The sequence below is a fragment of the Caretta caretta genome, chromosome 4 (assembly GCF_965140235.1).
Source record: "Caretta caretta isolate rCarCar2 chromosome 4, rCarCar1.hap1, whole genome shotgun sequence".
Classification (NCBI taxonomy): domain Eukaryota; kingdom Metazoa; phylum Chordata; order Testudines; family Cheloniidae; genus Caretta; species Caretta caretta.
The window spans coordinates 70,063,278-70,083,549 of NC_134209.1; the positions used below are offsets into that span (position 1 = coordinate 70,063,278).

Genomic DNA, 20,272 nt, shown 5'->3' on the forward strand with positions numbered 1-20,272 from the left:
GCAGATGAACTCTTAGCATTAATGAACATATTTGCCTTTTTTTGTTGTTGTTTTGGTATGTTGATGTCAAATTCCTGTTTGTTTTGAACATCCTTTTCTGTGTGCATTTGAATGCATGGAAGAAGCTTTCTGAAGTATCTTCAGACAGAATTTAAAATCTGCACACCTGCAAATCCTGCTGTACCACTCTAAGAGCATGACTTCTGCTTGGACAGCATAGAACCTCCCTATCATGCAATATGACATCAGGAGGAGGTGTAGGGTTGTCAGTTTTGCTTGGACTTGTTCCTGGAGGTTTCATCACCTGGCATAATCTTTAATTAGAGATTGACCTTTAATTTCCTGGAGACTCCAGGACAATCCTGGAGGCTTGGCAACCATAGGGAGGTTAAATGCGTGTGTTCCAGTTTCAAATCAGCAATGTCACTCAGAAATAATGCTATAATCCCTTTTTAGACTATAAACAATTTCGGGCCTTGAATATCTTTATCTCTTCTACAGTGCTAAGCAAGTATATTGACTGTGTGAAACGAACTTTATAACAATCCAACAAAATAGCAGATTCAACCAGTCACAAGATCACTTCAATAATTGGAAAGTATTTTAGAGGTAAAATTATCTGCTTTGGACTTAATGGGATGCTTTTATACTTTTTTAAAAAGTAAATTAGATTATGACATATGTTAGATCAGTTTTTGATAGCTGGAAGGTAATTATGGTTGCAAGAGGCAATCCTGGAGGGACTAGCAGGTATTGATGAGTTCAATTTGTTCAGAGATCATATGACAAGTAGTGATTAGTGGATGCTACACTGGATCTTGCTGAACGGTATGTTTGTTCAACAAAATCCAATCAAAATAAATAGGAATTGAAGCAGGGTGAGGAGCAATGCGTGGTCTTGGTTGATAAAGAACCTTTGACTAACCCTCTAATATTAATTTAATATGTTACACCCTTTCTGAAAGAAGAACTGGAAAAACTAAGGACAAATCCCACCTTGGCTGGTACAGTAATGGGGCACAGGTGTATGCTTGTATATAGGGATGGGAGGATAAGGAGGGATGCTTATAGAAAGACTGAAGGTAGATTCTTTAAAAGGTTTAATCCTCTCTGTGGGGACCATCATCAGAAGAACTGAGTATTTACATCTCCCACTTACTTCAACTTCCAGGTGCTCAGCACCTTTGAAAAGCAGGTCCTAAAGGGACAGATTTCAAAGGTATTTAGGTGCCTAGGCACTTTTGAAAATCCCACTGGGTGCCTAACTCCCATTGCTGTAGAAAAGATCATTTCAGCAGAGGTGCTTATAGAAGCTACAGTAAATTGAGCCAACATTTCAACCCACTTACAAAACATTTGTTGGTCTCTTTTGAAGGCATGTGTAACAATAGATGTTGAACAATATCAGCTAATCTGAATCCGGAGTATTTTCATACATACTCACATTATTAGTGAAGAAATTTAGACCCACTTCGATTTGACAGATAGCATTGTTTGTTTGTTCTTTTTTTCTTTTTCTTTTGCTCATAGGATCTCCAGGAGTGGGAACAAGAATTGAGAATTTTAGGGGTGGGGGGCAGGGAGTAGAGAAGGAGAATAGTAAATAACAGCAGACACTTTTTGTTGTAATAGCAGAGTGGGGATTTTCCCCTCCCTCACACAGTGAAGGTGGCATTTTTCTATTCAGAACTAATTTCACTAACTGCACAGCACAAAAGGAGGGTGCAGAAAGTCCCCAAGGGAGAGTATTTTATTGGAAAAAAAACTATTTGAAGCAGCCTGCTAGTAATTGGTGTGCTGGGCAGCAGGGTTGTTCAATGAACTGTAAATCCATTTCCTCTCCACTAGGGAAAAGAAACCTACATGTCAAACATTAAACATGCAAGAATAAAAGCGTCAAGGAAAGTGCTGCAGCCATGCTCTGTTTCACTTGCATCGGTATTGTCCCCACATTTTAATTTTTTCAAAGACGAATTATTTGTAGAATGTAAAATCATTGCTGGCTGGCAGCGTCTGGGAATTATAAGAGAACTGAACTTTAACACACACTCTCATTTTGAGTTGGTGACACATTAATAGCTCCTAGTGAGAGTGATTATTACCCCAGTGACTCTCTTGCAATCTCCTCCTTCAGCCATGCAGTATGTTGTGGTATCAGCTGTGATTCCAGGGGTGCATAGTCATTACTGTACATTGTAAATAGCTGTATTTATACTGGCGATATCAGTACATATAAATCTTGTAGTAGTAACTAAGTGACGACAGGTAGCTAAATGATATTTGTGTGCATGTATATGACTGAATGTTTCTGTTTCAGCTCAGGGAGCGCTAGTTATGAATTTTTACATGCTTTTTGTTTCAAATGTGCTTTTTGTTCAACTGGCAGAAACTGTCCCCAGGATTTCCTTAGTGTGGGAATAAGGAATTCTGCTGAAACTGAAAAATGTAACTGATTCAATCATAGTTCAACATTGGATGCGGGAAGTGAAGGAGCCATATTTGATACCAGGGGCTGAAAACCCTGGCCCTTCATAAGCTGGTTTACAACATGCTTCAGCCCCATCTATGTTGGCCAGGGAAACCATGTTGGAATCTTGCTGTGTTCAAAACCCGTGTGGCTAACATAAATTAACTGTAGTTTAAATAATATCTGGAGCACTTTATAACTGTATCTTTATTTCAAAGTATTTTGTCAAGATAAAACTTAGATCTAGAGGTGGTCAAAAGTTTTCTGATGGAACACTTTTCTATTGTAAAATGCTGATTCTACAAAATCAAAGCATTCTGTAGGAATAAATAGATTTTGTCTACATTTTTTACAGGAAATTATCAAATATTTACTTTCTATAAGGTTGAAATATTTCATTTACTCATTTAGACTATCTTTGACTTTTATATTGTGATACTATAATTTATGTGATAAGTCTAAACTATAAAGTTGAAATGAAACACTTTTTGATAAGGTCAAAACAATTATTTGGAATGTCTCATTTCAAGAAAAATTATGCTATTTCTACTTTTTTTGTCCCAGAAAGCATAAGGGGGAAAAGCAAATACTACTTTGTATGCAAAAAGATCATGGCTGTTATATAAGAGGACCATGCTAATTTTATTTTGCTTGACTTCAGTTGTTTCTGTGTACTCAACATCCTTCTGATGGGATCAATGACCTGTTTTGCACACCTGAGGACATAAAACTGAAAGCAAGTTTTTTTTAAAGGGTGTGGTGGGTTTTTTTTGTTTTTGTTTTTAACAGGTAAATGGAATAAGGGATGAGACACAACTCTTCATGAGTGATTGGAGAAAAAAAATACAAACCCCTCAGCAGACTGTCAGCTGTGATTTCATTGTTCGCTGTTAAGATGATAATGAGGAGAATAATTGTGTCTGAGTGAGATGAAATACCCAGTTTGTGGCACATGAAATTTCTGTTGGTTTGTGCCAGAAGTACAATTTTGATGTGTGTTTTGTTTGTTTTTTGTTAAGAAACTCTCTTGTTCTTTATACATCTGGGAAATCACACAACACTTTTCTCTCATATCTTAAAGTTGGGGTAAAGAAGATATATTTTTAATACGGCTCTAAAGCCTGGAAAATCAGAGTGAAGAGCATTAGTCTTTAAGCTTTTATCTTCTTTATAAATGTGCTTTCATTCTATCTGCAGTGACTGTCCTGATAATTGATGTTCTGTAATATTCACACTCCCTCTCTAAATTAAATCCTTATTCTGATCTGAGTGATATTTGCATATGTATTTCTTAGCTGCATTAGCACAGCAGATGCATGGTGGTAGCTGTCTCTGCCTGCTAATCTTGTAATAACATTCTGGTGACCAAATTCAGTGGCTCTGCCTGAGCCTTGAAACAGCTGATTGCTGACTAGGGAAGGGGAGAGAGAGAGAGAGGGAAGAAAAAAAAAACAAAAAAACCCCAGCGAATCTCATTGCAGCTCTCTGCTGCATCCCTATCCCACAATCCCTTGCACAGTTTGCTGCAGTCTTTCAACACAGGCTGAGTGAGAGAAAGATATGCTAAATAAAGATTGATTGGTTTGAACCGTGAAGGGGTCTCCCACTTGTTAATAACCAAGGGAGGAAAAAAAATTCATGATGACTTCACTGGGCCTCCTCTTATTTCTTCCATTTTTCTGCACACCTGTCTTCTACGTGGAATGGAGCATCACCACCTAGAACAAAAAATATGCTGTGCCTCTAATAATGACTGTGCTGTCAGGGATTCTTAAACAGTTTCATGCTTGAGGCTCTTAAAGTTGAAATATTACCAGAATAATGTTTTGCTCGTTTGGATTACTGAGGAACTGCAGCTCCATCCCAGAAAGGATCTTATACGCAGCACTGCTCTGATTAAGCTATTTATCTACAAAGATGGGTAGGTCTGAAATGTTCGTTTGCTCAGTGTTATGCCTGGTGACTACTATTAGGTCACTCCTTCTGTTTTGGCACCCTATTTGTTCTTTATGATGCTGCATGCTGTAGTAAATGAAGATGCTTGCTCTATATTTTAAACAGTGGCACCAAACTGATTACAAGAGTGGGAGAGAGAGAAATGCAAAAGTGAGTTTTTTACACAAGTGTACTAGGTTTCTGTATGTTGAGGATGATTAATTTACTTATGTGTTCTGAGACAGACTAATTTTGGAGTTGCTGCTGTTACTGGATTGAATTCCTCATTTTATTCCTATGGAGGTAGGCAGGCAGGCAGGCATAGTATCTGGTTGCTGGAAGTTTACCCATGTGTAATGCTATCTCTGAAGCAGCATCATTTAGACTCTCTTCCCCCCTTCTCCCCCCCCCCCCCCCCTCCGAACTGAGTATCTGACAGTTCCATTGCAAACGTTGCTATTGGAAACCTATTCATTCAGAATACATGAATAGACCTTCTAGGTTTTATATATCATTGATAAGTAGCAGACAAGGAAACAGCAAATGATTTGGTTTGTTCTGATAGTCTTTCAGTCAATCTAGTTGCAGTTCTGGCTGGGTGGAGTTCTTTGATAGCGCTGTCTTCAAGGAAGGAGAGTTCTCTCCTTTTATGAAAAAGAACTATGGAATTTAATAAGCAATCATAAATTTTCTATTTTTTGTGTGTGTACAATCTTATAGAACTTCATAGATGATTAAATTCCTGTTGTAGAAGCATAGGGGGAATAAGATGTAAATTCTTAATGTGAGAATATCTAACCATTGCAACAATTTAAGAGTCGTGGTGGATTCTCCAACACTGACCATTTTTAAAATCAAGATTGGATGTTTTTCTAAAAGATATGGTCTAGGAAATATTTCTGGGACGTTATATGGCCTGTGTTCTATGGGAGGCCAGACTACACAATCACAGTGGAGCCTTCTGATCTTGGAATGTATGACTCTATTGAAAGTCTAAAGGCTGGTTTAAAAAAAAACTGTAGGAAGAATATTATTCTCTATTAAACTGTGCAGGTTTTTTAGAATAAGTCTTATAGACTTATAGAACCCTAATGGGTTTTATCGCTGTGAAATTCTACTGGGAGTTCTTTTCCATAAGGGTGGGGCTGCATGCTGATATTTCTTACTGAATTTGTGTACTCTTATTAGGGTTGGGATTTTTTACACTATTACACAGAACTGGTTTCACCTCCCCCCCTTCTTTGTGCTTTAAAGGATATTTTGAGTGAAAATTGATACATATTTCCAAACAGAAGGATAAAAGAAAGACAAAATTTAATATTTGAGCACTGGGTGGGTGACAAAGAATACTACTTTTTTATGAGCTCTTATTCTGGAATTGGTTTAGCTAAGATGAACTGGGCTTCCAAAGTGGTTCTTCTCATAAGATCACAGGGTGGGGTTTTTCATGTATTTTGATGTGATAGTCCACACATCTTCAGCTTTATTGACATATATTACAGATCTCTTCCCCCCCCCCCCCCGCCCCGTAGAGCTATATGTGGAGACTCCCAAGGTCTTACATTAATTTTAAACATTGATGGCCATTCTTATTCCACCTGTTCGAGAAGCTAAATTATAATGCCATTAACATGTCGGGTTACCAATTTTGGTTGGCTGTATTCCTGGAGATTACATCACATAACATAATCTTAAATTAAAAATTAATTTTTAATTCCTGGGGACTACAGGCCAATCCTGGAGAGTTGGCAACCCTATTAAAATGCATTGTAGTTGTAGCCATGTTGGACCTAGGATATTACAGGGACAAGCTGGGTGAGGTAATATCTTTTATTGGACCAACTTCTGATTGTGAAAGATACAAGCTTTTGAGCCACACAGTGTTCTTCTTCAGCAGACCTGAAGATATTGCCTCACCTACCTTGTGTCTCTAATGCCGTTAACAGACAGGGGAAAAGATTTCCTAGGTTCTGTAAAACAAAGCAGTAGACTGTTGCACCCAAATGTCAGCCAAATGGCTTTTCTGCAATGAGGATATTTGGAAGTTTAATTTTTAACTTCAAACATAAAAAGAGTTAAAGAATTTTTGGCTAAATGTGACAATCAAAAGATGGTATTATATAATGTTACTCTGGCTAGATCTTTAATTAAAATAACCCTGAAATATAGGTTAACATTGTGTGGTGCTGCTGCTCCATAAATCAAAATAAAATTAGTCTTCAACCAATTTCTAGGAGGGTTATTTAAGACAGGCAGCTCTTACTTAAACAAGTAGTCCTTGATTACTCCTTTAGTAGTCAGTGGGTAAAATTCCACCCTGGCATAAGTCCATTGACTTAGTAGAATTACACTCAAGATGAATTTTGGCTCAGTGGGATATTTGCATGAGTAAGGGTTGCCGGATCAGCGATTTAATCCCCAATCCCACAAACACCCACACATTAAACTATTCTATGGAACTACTGGTATGTATGAAATTTTATACATAAGTGTTTGCAGGATCAAGGCCTAAGATTGTAAGTTGTTGAGCTATTTCAGTCTGCTTATATGCAGTGACAGGTGCTCACTATATTTTTGTTCTTTTTTTAAAAAAAAAGAAGCTTGTAGAGTGAAGACACTCATGTCTGTCTTGTTTAATTAGAAATAACTTCTCAGTCTGTATACCCCTTGATATATCGGTTTTTCTGAAATCCATAGTCTGTCTCCTAAAAATATACGTAAAGGTGGGGGGAAGAGAAAAACAGCCTTCCATAAAAATAAAAACCCTAACTGGACCAAATTCTGCCCTAAATTGCACATTTGAAAACCCATTCATTTCAGCAGAGTGACACAAAGTGGTAGGCGGTAATCTGGGCTTGCTGTGTTTTAGACAAAATGTGTATTGAACATTTTAAATGGAAATGTAGTTATTTTTAAACTCTTGCCCATGGTTTCTTTGGATGATTAATATCTTAAACCTAAAGTTGATAGGATGAGATCTGTATACAATACTCGATTTACAATGAGATTCAGAACTGTAATTGATCAGACAGATGAAAGATCTTTGACGATAACTAAGTCTCTGCATTCACTTAAACATTTTAGCTGCAAAGATCCTGCAATCTTTAATGAGCCAAAATTCCCACTGAAATAGTGAGAGTTTTGCCTGAGTAATAACTGCAGCAATGGACTTGAGGAATATTTTTCTTTTAAGAATTTCATTTACTATGATAAATGCTCTTTATAATAGAGACGTGAAATGACTGAGTGTGTTACTTTTTACACTTGACATCCTTATGCTGTTCGTAACCTGCTTTTTAGTGTGTGCAGGCAGTCTTTCTGCTTTTCTCACACTCCTTTTTTTAAAAAAAAAAATTCAGGTTAGTACAGAGCAGATGGAACTGTGAATTAATGATCAAATAAATGTCCTTATAATCAAATCTCTGAAACTCCTCAAGGCTCCCAGCCCAGTAGACTGATGCATTTTAATATCTAATACTCTGGTTTTGATCTCACTTCCAGAAGCTGGTCAGTTAGGCTGCCTTTTTTTTTTAACTCAAGTTTTTAAGATGTAACATGATCACATAATCAATAGTTTGTGTGTGTATTACGCACACGCACCTGGTGTTCCTTCACTTATACAATTAAGTGCGTTTATATTGTTATGGAGAAAACTGAAAGAACAGTGAAAATAAAGAAATACATTCTTAAAATACATTTATACAGGAACAAAAAATATAGCATATGATTTAAGAATACTGTAACCATTAATGCTAGAACTGAAATAATAAAACAAGGGAAACCAGTGACCAGTTCCCCCTTCTATGCATATAAATTTCAGTGTTATCTCTTCAATTCATACTGCTTAATGTTTTAATTGTGAATAATTTTATGACTCTTTGCTCATTACAAGGTGATCCCTAGAGGACTCCAGCTTCCTAAAAAACCAGTGCAGCATGTCCATAGCCATCACCACTATCCTTATTCGTGTCACACACAATAGAAAAACAAACCAGTAAAACATACTAATCTTGCCAGACACACAACTCGGAGAATGCAAGCTGGGTTCAGCTCTGTTAGGTTTATGTGCTTTGCCTTTGTAATTGTTGCTTATACATAATACATTCAGTAGGAGACCAGACCTTACAATAATTACAAAATACCATGGACCAAACTTTGTGTAATTCCATTGACTTCTGAATTCATGTGACCATCATCATAGACAGATGGGCATTGTTGGTAAAACAAATATCAACTGAACACGAAAGAAGCATTTCTGCAAGAAGTTTGCCAACCCAAGAATATCTCTAGTGCAGGAATAGTGCTGGGTTTATTGGTTAGAAGGAAAATAAATTATTGCTTTTTGACTTCTTACAACTCTTCTTTTGTACCTGCAGTGGTCACTTGTTTTGCTAGCATTTCCTAATACGTTTTAACATGTAGTTTTCAGTTCCTTTTGTTGGATGCTGCTGCTTCTCTTTTCTTCCCCATGTTTTCTCTCCTTAACTATTACCTGTTTTATATATGTTGTCCATCATTTCTGTATTATTCCACTGACCCAGAGACAGATCTTTCTCCTTTATGATGACCCCATTTTGTGGCCATTGTCTTAGAGGAGCAGGATTTCCAAGTCTGCTTCTGATTCCTATTTCTTAAGGAGTAAAAACCTGCTGCTGTGTCACCAGATTGTCACATAGTTCTCCGACTTTACATTATTTTTGCCATGGGGGGGATGAGCAGACTTCAGTCACAGAAATGTGGGCAATGCCCACTTCATTTTTTGGTATGTTCTATTTCTTACAGCTATTCTCTAACTATGCTTCTTGGATCTCCTTCCTCCCTCTCTGCCAACTGCTGCTGGTGGCATTTCCAATGTGATGGGCAGGATGATGTGTTTATCTCTTAGTTTTGGGTCTCTTAGGCATCTAGGCTCTTTTACTGAACCCATTCATGTGGTGTCTCATCACCTTCTCCTTCTCAGCACTCAGCTGGCTCTGAAAATGAGGCTCCTTTTACCTTCCAGAAACCAAACGTGCCCCATCTTTGGCTCTGACTGTTAGGCAACTCACTTTAAAACTTGTTTTATACTAAAGTAATTTGGCTGGCTTGCGCAGTCCCCGCACAAGCATTCAACAAACTGTCTTCCACACTCTAGAAAATGGTTCTGTTTGTGAAGTGCTGGCTGGAGAAACTGGTATGAAGCTATCTTTAAGAAGACCCATATTTAAAAATGGTTCTACTTCCAGGGTAGATAGATTCTTAGACCTACTTGAATCGTAAAGTATGGAAGAATTGACAAGGGCTGCAGCACAAGCAGCCCTGTAACTTACAACACCGCTGCAACATACTTTTCCAGAGAACCCACCGAGATACAGGTTTTTATTATTTAGTGTGATAGAAATGGCTGACCATTTCCAGGCTGTAGGCGGTGATATTGCATTTTAGACATTTCCCCTCTGTATTTTGATCTAAATGGAAATATTGCCCTCTAAATCAGGATAAAGTATATTGGAGAAGTAGGTATTAAAATTGGTATTTCAGGCTGATTAAAACCTCCCCTCCCTTCCTCTGTTTCAGCAGTGTGCAGGGTAGAAGGGATTGGGACCCATATGTCAGTGGTCTAGGATGGCCAGTGAAGGCTCCAACATCCCAAGTCCTGTGGTGCGACAGATTGACAAACAGTTTCTGATTTGCAGCATATGCCTGGAACGTTACAAGAACCCCAAAGTACTTCCCTGTCTGCACACTTTCTGTGAGAGGTAAGAGCTGTTTTCTCCCATTTGTAGTTCATGTTTTTTTCTTTCTTTTAGTTTTATCCCAGTGCATACCCGCAAACCTACAGTTGTCTTCAACCAACAATATACCTTCTGTCTGTCTAGGTCATCCTGAAGCATGATCCTAAATTAAAGATTAGGGAGGTGAACTGGCATTATTCATATGGGCAGTAAGCAGGAGACAGCAACAGAACATCTGCAATTCCAAATTTTTGTTTTTATAAATGAATGATGGACACTTTCCCTTCTTTCACTCCACTGTCCCCTTCTGGTTTTGCCTTGTTAAAAAGAGCCATGACCAAACACAGTAGTTACCCTGTAAGATAGGGCATGTCTAAACTTCAGACAGGTGTGTTCTTAAACTGGAGTTAGCTAACCAGCATTGTCTAGCTTGGGTTAAAATAGCAGAGGAGACTTAGCAACCTGGGTTAGCAGCTTGAGTTCAAGTCTATAGGGCTGTCTTTAGCTCTCTAAATCCAGCTGAAATACCTGCATGTAAAAGGCTTCTGGTTAAAGGCGAAGAATTGTTCCTGGAGGAATCTTACAGAAACTTCAGAGAACAGTGGGCCTGATTCTATGTTTTCAGTGGCTTTACTGTGATGAGTAACTCTGTTAAAGTCTATTAAATTAGAAGAGAATCAGGTCAATGATATTTTAAAATCATTGTCCTTTTCATTTACTGTGGTTAGAAAGATGTTTCTGAATGACAAATATATTGGGAGGGGAATGCCCTTTGCATGTAACCGTACCGAAGGTTCTGTATCTCCTAGACTGTCATAGATTTTAGAGACCTTAAAGCCTGATTCCAATCTCATTTATACCACTGTAAATTAGAAGTAAATCAATAAAGCTAATAAAGAGAGTTACACCAACATGAAAATGGCATGTAATCAGAATCAAGTCCTTAGATTAACAGTGTCAGTTTTATATTGACTAGTCCATTATTAGAGGCAATAAAAATGTTGTTGTTGATTTACAAAGTAGAGAAATAATTATCCCATTCTTTAATGTCCAAGTTTTCTACATGCCATATTAAAATATTGACTTGTAATTAACTATTATTCTTTCACAGTGTAGGTAATGCTTGGTATGTAAAAATAATTTCTCTCAGAAAGAAAATCTGAAAATATATCTGACTTCCACTTTTTCTCTGTTGACTCTCTCTAACGCAGCTAGCAATGTTTTAGAATGATATTTTACACTAAATTGAGGGGAGAAGGAAAAAGTGTTTTTTGAAAAGTCAGTTTAAAAATACAGTTTAGAATCCTTTGTTTGACTCAGGAGATTTAGCTTGTGGTAGACTTTCTTGTCTTACATACAAAACTGTTGGAGAATTAAAGACAAATGGTACTTCATGTTAATATATAGTTCAGGTGTTAAACATCGCTTTCTAGCTCAATTTGCAGTGGGTATTACCAATAACACTGAAGTATGATATTTTCAGTTTTGTATGGGTGAAGAGCAAAATGGTTTCTGGCACGTAGAGGTTCTTTCTACAGTGAGCCAAATAAAATGGCTGAGGTCCTTTGTAGAAGGCACATAGCACGAAATCCTGGCTTCACAGAAGTCCATGTCAAAACTCCCATTGGTTTTATTGCGAATGGGATTTGGCCCTAAAATATTTAAAACCAAAGATTAAAATTGAGGCGAATTGTATGGGAAAGCTAGCAGCTTAGCCAATAGATACCAATTAAAGAGACACAAACTCTTGAAGGAGCTTATATTTGTCCTATCAGATCAGATCTTGGGTACATCAAATCCAGTCTCCTGTATCCTTTGTGTGTAGGAGTATCATGTATGAGTGGGTGGGACAGATTAGAGAAGAAATTCCTTCCCTACCTTCATGATGGCCAGCTTTCACCCTTGCTTTGCAAACTACAGCTGTTGCTGGTTAAAAATGATTCTTTCTTTAAAAAACAAAATACCTTCTAAGAGACTTTGGGTTTTGATGCTACTCTCTGTTTTCAATCTTTCCTCACAACAGGTGCTTGCAGAATTACATTCCCGCCCACAGTTTAACCCTTTCTTGCCCAGTGTGCCGCCAGACCTCCATTCTGCCAGAGAAAGGGGTTTCTGCACTCCAGAACAACTTCTTTATCACTAACCTGATGGATGTCCTGCAGCGAACGCCAGACAACAGCATTGAAGAGTCCTCCATCTTGGAGACTGTCACAGCTGTTGCTGCAGGAAAACCTCTCTCCTGCCCCAACCATGATGGAAATGTAAGTGAAATGATTTCAGGTAATGCATGCTAAACTAATCACCCTAGCTTATAATGATGATGGTTTTTCAGATAGCAGGGATAATGAGAACCACAGCGGTTCTCTCTCTCTCTCTGTCTGATACCCATCTCAACAAGGATAAGAAACTTGTTTTAAAGGAACAATACTAGAGCAGACTACCTATTCATTAATAGGTGGGTTAAAGCATCTTATAATATGCAGGATATTCTTTTCTTACTGCTCAGCTCAATTGCTATTGTCTCTATACTTGCTTACCTGCTTGTTTTCTAGAGCACAGTAAGAACACGTCAAATTTACAGGGCCTGTTGTGCCAATGTCCCCTTTCTGGCCTCTCTGAATGCCCTCCTTCAGGTGTTAGGCCTTTACCTCTTCCAGGGCAGAATTCTGCCAATCCACCACTCTTAGGCTTGGCCCTGGGATACAGTACCCAGTACACATACCCTCAAGGGCTTTCAGAAAAGTGGCTTATCTTGAGCCATTTGGTTTTCTTTCTGATTGATTGATTTTTCCTTACAGTCCCCTATTATAATTCATTCAGGAAATGTTCCAGTAACTGTGTCAACACTCAGTTTTCATAAACTATTACAGAGCAGCTCTGATTCCATGTCAGTCATGCAATTTCCAAATGTTTCATTGAACCTGGTTTGCAACATTAATGTTCCAACTCTTCTTACCTCTTAGCCTGTTTCTGAAGTATAAAAAGGAGGCCATGTTGCAAACCTTGTCCTTGTTGTGTTATGAGTGCTGTGATTGCTATATCACCCAAGAAATTTGACAAAATTTCAAGGCAATTTTTTTGAGGATTGTTTTATATATGACTCAGTTTTGGTAGTGGTATAATAGAAAAAAGTCATTTTATCTGATGGATGCTGCTATTATAGAGTAACAGTTGCTTACCTTTCCATTATTGACCTGCTGGCTTGATCCAGATTGGCTTGGAAAACAGACCTATAGTGTACTTCAACTATGAAAAAACATAGACTTTTTAAAAAGTATATTGTATTTCTGTGTATACACTTGTTCCTGATTGACCAAAGTTTCCATTCTTATTTTACACTTTTAAGGATGATTTCTCCAGGAAACTGAATAGAAGTTTGGTATAGTTATATTGACTATATGATTGTGAAATGTAGGAAAAATCAAAACCAAGATGTTATCTGGCTTGCCATCCTTTATATTAAGCCTTACAAGCTGATGCATCTTTAGTTGTCTTGGGAGAAGTTTAGATTGTGTTAAACTGGCCAAGGGAGGAGCTTATTAAAATTTGAGACCAGGTTAATTGTTTTGAATGGTCAGTATTATGTAATCTGAGGTATTTAGTCTTAAATGATGGCTTATTGGGGTGTGGGGAGAATACCTTCAGCAGCCACCACTTTGCAAAGAGGCATCATGGCTGTGACATACCAAGGTACAATCTAGACTGGTGAGTAGCTGTATCACCCCTGCCCTGCAACCTTGAGTGCTTTACAATGTGTCTATGTGTGTAACTGTAGCCTACCAGCCACACTTAGGTTACAATCTGGCTCTCACCAGCGTTGGTTATACTGCATGGTATCCCCAACCCACCCCCAGTCTCAGATTCTCTCTCCGCGCCCCTCTCCCCCGACCCCCAAATGCATGTCTTGTACTGTCCAGCCATCTCCTTGACAGTACAAATATGGTAAGTCCACTATTCCTTTAAGGGAATAATAGGCCATCTTATTATCTTAAAAAGTTATTCAGACGTTTCAATTTAAACACACACTGGATTAGATAAAAGAGCAAAACAAGTTTATTAACTACAAAGAGGGATTTTAAGTGAGTGTAATTAATTAGGCATACAAATCAGAAATTGTTACAAGAAAAATAAAGAGAAGACATTTACTAATGCCTAACTTAAACTATAGTAGATTCAAGGAAAAGTTCTCACCATGTCCATAGATTAGTGACCAAACTCTTGGGTCAGGACCTCTCTCCCAGAGTCCAACAAATGCTTCCTTTGTCTCATTAAGTATAGTGAATATAATGGACAAAGAGAGAGAGGGGTGCTTCGGGGTGTTTTGTCCCTCCTTTTTACAGTTTCAGTCCCCCTCTTGAAAAAACATTTCCAGCTGGGCACTAGGAGACAAAGAGTTTATGTGGAAAGTTGTTCCCGACTTGTTTTTTGTCACCTGTTTGAGTTTCCTTTGTTTCTCTCCCTGCTTGATGACTTTGTTTACTACTTAAATGCAAACTAAGCAGAGCACACATTGCTTTGTTTAGGACAGACCTGTTTCCCAAATTTCTGTTTCAGCATGTTGTGGGGTTTGTAATGTGTGTTGTTAAAACCAGAGGGGAAATCTTATAACTTCACATACAATGTTGCCATATTTATTTTATAAGAACGATACTGACCAGCAAATTGAGTTTTCACAAGATCCCCTACAAGGCATACTTTGTACAAAAAAGATTACAGTGGAGTGTAGGATGTGAAACAGAGGTGTATTCTGTCACAGTGGCATGCAAATAATTCCTCCTGAGAGCTGAGGAGACCACACTGGACAGTAGTCCAGGTTATGCCTTTTTTAAAAGTTGCAGGCTTCCATCTGTCTCTCCCACATTTCAGCAGCTCTGTTCTGTTTCTCCAAAATATAAATACCCATATGTAATTTAAAAAATTATTTTGAACACTACTGCTTTTTGTGATGGTGGTTTAGTGTCTATTTTCCCCTGGTCTACACATCACAGTTTTGATTACCTTTCAACAAATTCCACCTGTATAAGCCAGTCTCCTGAATTAGTTTGTTGAAAGGAAAGATTTAGAGCATCCTGAACTGGACACTTCTTGTTTTTTTTTTTAATAATTTTCATTTTGGTGAAACAAGTGAGAACTGGGACTGGCTGGGCAAAAAGATTGGAACAAGGAGTCAGGGAGTGGTGGACTAGGACTGGCTGGACAAGGGGACTGGGATGAGAAGCCAGGGATAAGGATGAGACAGAACTGGGACAGGGCAGAAGGGCCAAGCTTAGAGAGAACATTTGGAAGACACTGTGCTCACTAGTATATGTTCCCTTCCAGAGCCTGGAATAAAGCTCAAGATTCCTGAATTTCACCATTCCTTTCTTATCAGCAAATATCTGTGAAAGGCACTGGTGAAGTGTGTGTCTCATCCTCCTCTAGTGCTGGTCCACATGAAAGATGACAACCTACTATTGCTGTCAGTTACTCTGTTAGCTCAAGTGGCAGAAGTCTATGTGGTCGAGCTAACGATTCCAGCCCTGAGGTTGTCAATATAATGCCACCTGACAGAATTTCTGTTTTTTTGGTTTGCTTTTTTAAAAAACCTAGGAGATTACACACAAAGAACTATATTAAAAAGAACATAAAGGTTGCAAAGTCAAGCACCCAAAAGTTAGGAAATGCCAGAATTAATTAGGTTCTTGATGTGTAAACATCATGATACAGTCTCTAACTTCATAATGATACTATTTTTTCCCATAAGTTCCCTGCCTCATTCAGTGCACTGGATGGACCTGTTTTGGGATGAATCATGGTTGTGGAGTGAGTGAGGCTGCTGTCTGTAGGACATTTGATGCAGGGGTTGTACCGTAGGACTGGAGAATTGCTAACACAGTTCCTATTTTTAAGAAAGGGGGGGGGGAAGTGATCTGGGTAACTACAGGCCTCTTAGTTTGACATCTGTAGTATGCAAGGTCTTGGAAAAAATTTTGAAGGAGAAAGTAGTTAAGGACATTGAAGTGAATGGTAGATGGGACAAAGTACAACATGGTTTTACAAAAGGTAGATCGTACCAAACCAACCTGATCTCCTTTTTTAAGAAAGTAACAGATTTTTTTAGACAAAGGAAATGCAGTGCATCTAATTTACCTAGATTTCAGTAAGGCATTTGATACGGTGCCACATGGAGAATTATTAGTTAAATTGGAAAAGATGGGGATCAATATGAAAATTTAAAGGTGGATAAGGATTTGGTTAAAGGGGAGACTACAGCGGGTCATACTGAAAGGTGAACTGTCAGGCTGGAGGGAGGTTACCAGTGGAACTCCTCAGGGACTGGTTTTGGGACCAATCTTATTTAATCTTTTTATTACTGATCTCGGCACAAAAAGTGGGAGTGTGCTAATAAAGTTTGCAGATGACACGAAGCTGGGAGGTATTGCCAATTCAGAGAAGGACCGTGATATCATACAGGAAGATCTGGATGACCTTGTAAACTGGAGTAATAGTAATAGGATGAAATTTAATAGTGGGAAGTGTAAGGTCATGCATTTAGGGATTAATAACAAGAATTTTAGTTATAAGCTGGGGAACACATTACTTGGAAGTAACAGAGGAGGAGAAGGACCTTGGAGTACTTGACCACAGGATGACTGAGCCGCCAATGTGATATGGCCCATGAAAAAAGCGAATGCGGTCTTGGGATGCATCAGGCAAGGTATTTACAGTAGAGATAAGGAGGTATTAGTACAGTTATACAAGGCACTGGTGAGACCTCATCTGGAATACTGTGTGCAGGTCTGGTCTCCCAAGTTTAAGGAATTCAAACTGGAACAGGTACAGAGAAGGGCTACTAGGATGATCCGAGGAATGGAAAGCCTGTTTTATGAAAGGAGACTCAAGGAACTTGGCTTGTTTAGCCTAACCAAAAGAAGGCTAAGGGGAGATATGATTGCTCTCTATAAATATATCAGAGGGATAAATACCAGGGAGGGAGAGGAATTATTTAAGCTCAGTACCAATGTGGACACAAGAACAAACAGATATAAACTGGCCATCAGGAAGTTTAGACTTGAAATTAGACAAATGTTTTTAACCATCAGAGGAGTGAAGTTCTGAAACAGGTCTTTTGCCCCCACTGCTTCTCTTGGAAGGCTATCTGGCTTCAAGATTAAGCTCGATAAGTTTATGGAGGAGATAGTGTGATGGGATAACATGATTTTGGCAATTAGTTGATCGTTGACTATTCGTGGTAAATAGGCCCAGTGGCCTGTGATGGGCTGTTAGATGGGATAGGATCTCAGTTACTACAAAGAATTCTTTCCTGGGTATCTGGCTGGTGAATCTTGCCCACATGCTCAGGGTTCAGCCAATCGCCATATTTGGAGTCGGGAAGGAAATCTTCCTCCCAGGCAGATTGGAAGAGGCCCTGCGGGTTTTTTGCCTTCCTCTGCAGCATGGGGCCTGGGTCACTTGCTGGAGGGTTCTCTGCACCTTGAAGTCTTTAAACCATGATTTGAGGACTTCAGTAGCTCAGACATAGATAAGAGGTTTTTTGCAGGAGTGGGTGGGTGAGATTCTGTGGCCTGCATTGTGCAGGAGGTCAGACTAGATGATCATAATGGTCCCTTCTGACCTTAAAGTCTGAGACATAAGAACTTGTGTCGTGAAAGGAGGGCATCATGGTTAAGCAGCTGAATGATACCCTGGACAACTGGATTCTATCCCTTCCTCTGACACCGAGTTCCTATGTGATGTCCAGCAAATCAGTGAAACCAACCTTTTTGAAAAGTGTATTCCAAATTTTTTGGGGGGCCTAATTTCAGATTATGGAGTTTGATCTGCAGAATCGCTGAGCACTCACAGCTGCAATTGAGGTCAATGGGAGCTGTGCTTTGAACATATAAAGTGCATTATAATGCTAAGTACTCTGAAAAACCCAAGTCCTAGGAATCTCAAATTAATGTTTGTGCAGAACTTGTATACTGTAGAGATGAGCACTCTAGGAAAACCCATGATGAAATTAATAATCCTAAATGGGGTTTTGAGTCATGTGCAATAAATAAGGCATGGGATGGTACACTGAGCAATGAGAATAAAACAAAAGATTGAATTGTTGCTCATTAAGTGAGTGCTGTCCATCCTGTGCACTGAAGAAGGTAGGGGTATTGTGGAAAAAATAGCATCTGATCGTGAAATTAAAGATTGTATCATAATGCACAGATACAGGGGGGACTGAATTAAGCTTACACAGGCAACCCTAATTCAGGTATTTCCTAACTCTTGAGTGTTTGACTTTGCAGTCTTCATATTCTGGTAACATTGTATGTGTGTAAGAGAGATTATTATATTATTTGTCACTATTGTAATAACCCATTGGAATCCCCGTCATGGACCAGGACCCCATGGTGCTATGTGCTGTACAAACAAGACTATCCCTGTTCCAAAGAGCTTAGCATCTAAATTAGATTTTTGTAGTTATTCCTACCTCTCGTGGGAGTAAGTTCTATAATCTAGGTTCAGGTACTGTGAAAGTTCTGTCTCTGGCATTCATGAGGCTCCTCCTATTAGCCAATTATTCCACTGGTCCATGGGAACATACTGGTAGCTATGATGAGCGGTCGTGGTCCCTCAGGTGGTAGGGCCAATCCCATGATGGACTCTATTAGAAGAGAGATCCTGAACAAAACTAATAATTGGGAAGCCAGGCTTGAAAGTGGCACACTAGGGTGATGTGTCCACTGTAACCTGTGTTGCTAAGCAGTCGAGCTGCGGCATTTTGTTGCGTTTGAAGCTTTTCTAGGCTGTTAGTTTCTGGACATAAGTTTCTATAAATGAACCTGGATCCTATGATTACTTAGATCACTATAGTGAGATCTGTGGCTAGTTGCAGGTAGAAGTGGGCATCTTGTGCAACCATTGCTAATTTAGAGTACCCAATGTATCCAAATGCATTGAGCAGTCCCAAAGACTTTGAGGGCTGCCGACCAACATAACATAACTATGTGAGGGTAAATGCCCTAGATGATTCAGAATGTTACAGTGAGAGTGAACTTTTCAGAATGCTTCTCTTTCTACCAGCATCAACTCTCTCTTGTCTGGGCTCAGCTTTAGCAAATGGCTCTTCATTTGGGTGCTGACTTCAGCTAGCCAGTGAGTAAGCTAGGGGATGGTGCCAGGTGTGAAAGTAAGTTAAAGGATTTACTGGTACTCCGGAGTCCTGAGCAGGGGGCAGGGCCTTGACCGGAAGAGGCGTGGTCTCAACCAGAAGAGGCGGGGCCTTTAAAGGCCCCAGTGCTTTGGCTGCAGGGCTCGGGCGGCGCTTTAAAAGGCCCGGGGCTCCAGCCACTGCGGGGAACTCAGGCCCTTTAAAGCCCAGCCTGGGCAAGCCGGTCCAGACCATACCGGCTTACTTTAACCTCTGGATGTTGCTCATACTGGAGAGCACGAACTGGCTGTCATCTACATACTGTTGACATCCAACCTATGCTGTTTCACCTGCTATCCAAAAAGCTTTATATAAATGTTAAATAATATGGGGAGGTGGACTGAGCTTTGTGGGAGTCCATTTGCTAGGCCTTTGGTAGTAGGGTTGCCAACTTTGGTTGGATGAATTCCTGGATTTTCATCACATGACATTTAAATATTAATCTTTAGTTCCTGGGGGTTGGAAACCCTATTTAGTAGTTGCCATAATGACCTGAATTCTGTCTAAAGGGAAGTACCTCAGCCATTTTAGAACATTTCAGTTCACCCGTGTATCTTCTGAGAGAAGGTACAGGAATATATAGTGATAAAATGTATCATTTGCTGCAGAGAGGTACAACAGAATGAGTATGGCTGCCCTCCCTTATCTATGAACAGCAAGAGCTCATCCAGCAGAACAAAAAGTGCTGTCTCATGCCCTGACTGAGACAAATCCAGGGATGGGGAGATGTGTGTTAAATTTCTCCCCTAAAGTGAGGTGTGGACAATCTCTCTGTTAATAGGCTGTCCCAGATGTTCCCTACCCCCTTGCTCCCAAACAGGTGTCGCTCCTGCTTCACAGATCTTCTCATTTTTTCATTCTCCATTGGTAACCGCTAGAACCCATGAAAACTGGTAAAGACTTCTGTGAAAAGTCTCCTTTAGGCTAGATGAGAATGAATGGAGTGAATCTGTGACAGTCAGGTGCTGT

General features: G+C 39.3%; 1 protein-coding gene across 12 annotated transcripts in view; it reads left to right on the forward strand.

The window, feature by feature from the left end:
• The window catches only part of TRIM2 (tripartite motif containing 2), a 120,983-nt gene that overhangs the window by 48,383 nt on the left and 52,328 nt on the right, over nucleotides 1-20,272 (forward strand). For 6 of the 12 annotated variants that reach the window (XM_048847401.2, XM_048847403.2, XM_048847399.2 and 3 more), the window contains 2 exons: nucleotides 9,959-10,140; nucleotides 12,140-12,377. In XM_048847401.2, coding sequence (XP_048703358.1) covers nucleotides 10,007-10,140; nucleotides 12,140-12,377 — 372 coding nt within the window. In that variant the 5' untranslated portion in view covers nucleotides 9,959-10,006. Of the gene's footprint in view, nucleotides 1-3,997; nucleotides 4,389-9,958; nucleotides 10,141-12,139; nucleotides 12,378-20,272 lie in introns of those variants that run through there. The other 6 variants (XM_048847406.2, XM_048847402.2, XM_048847405.2 and 3 more) reach the window with 4 other exon arrangements.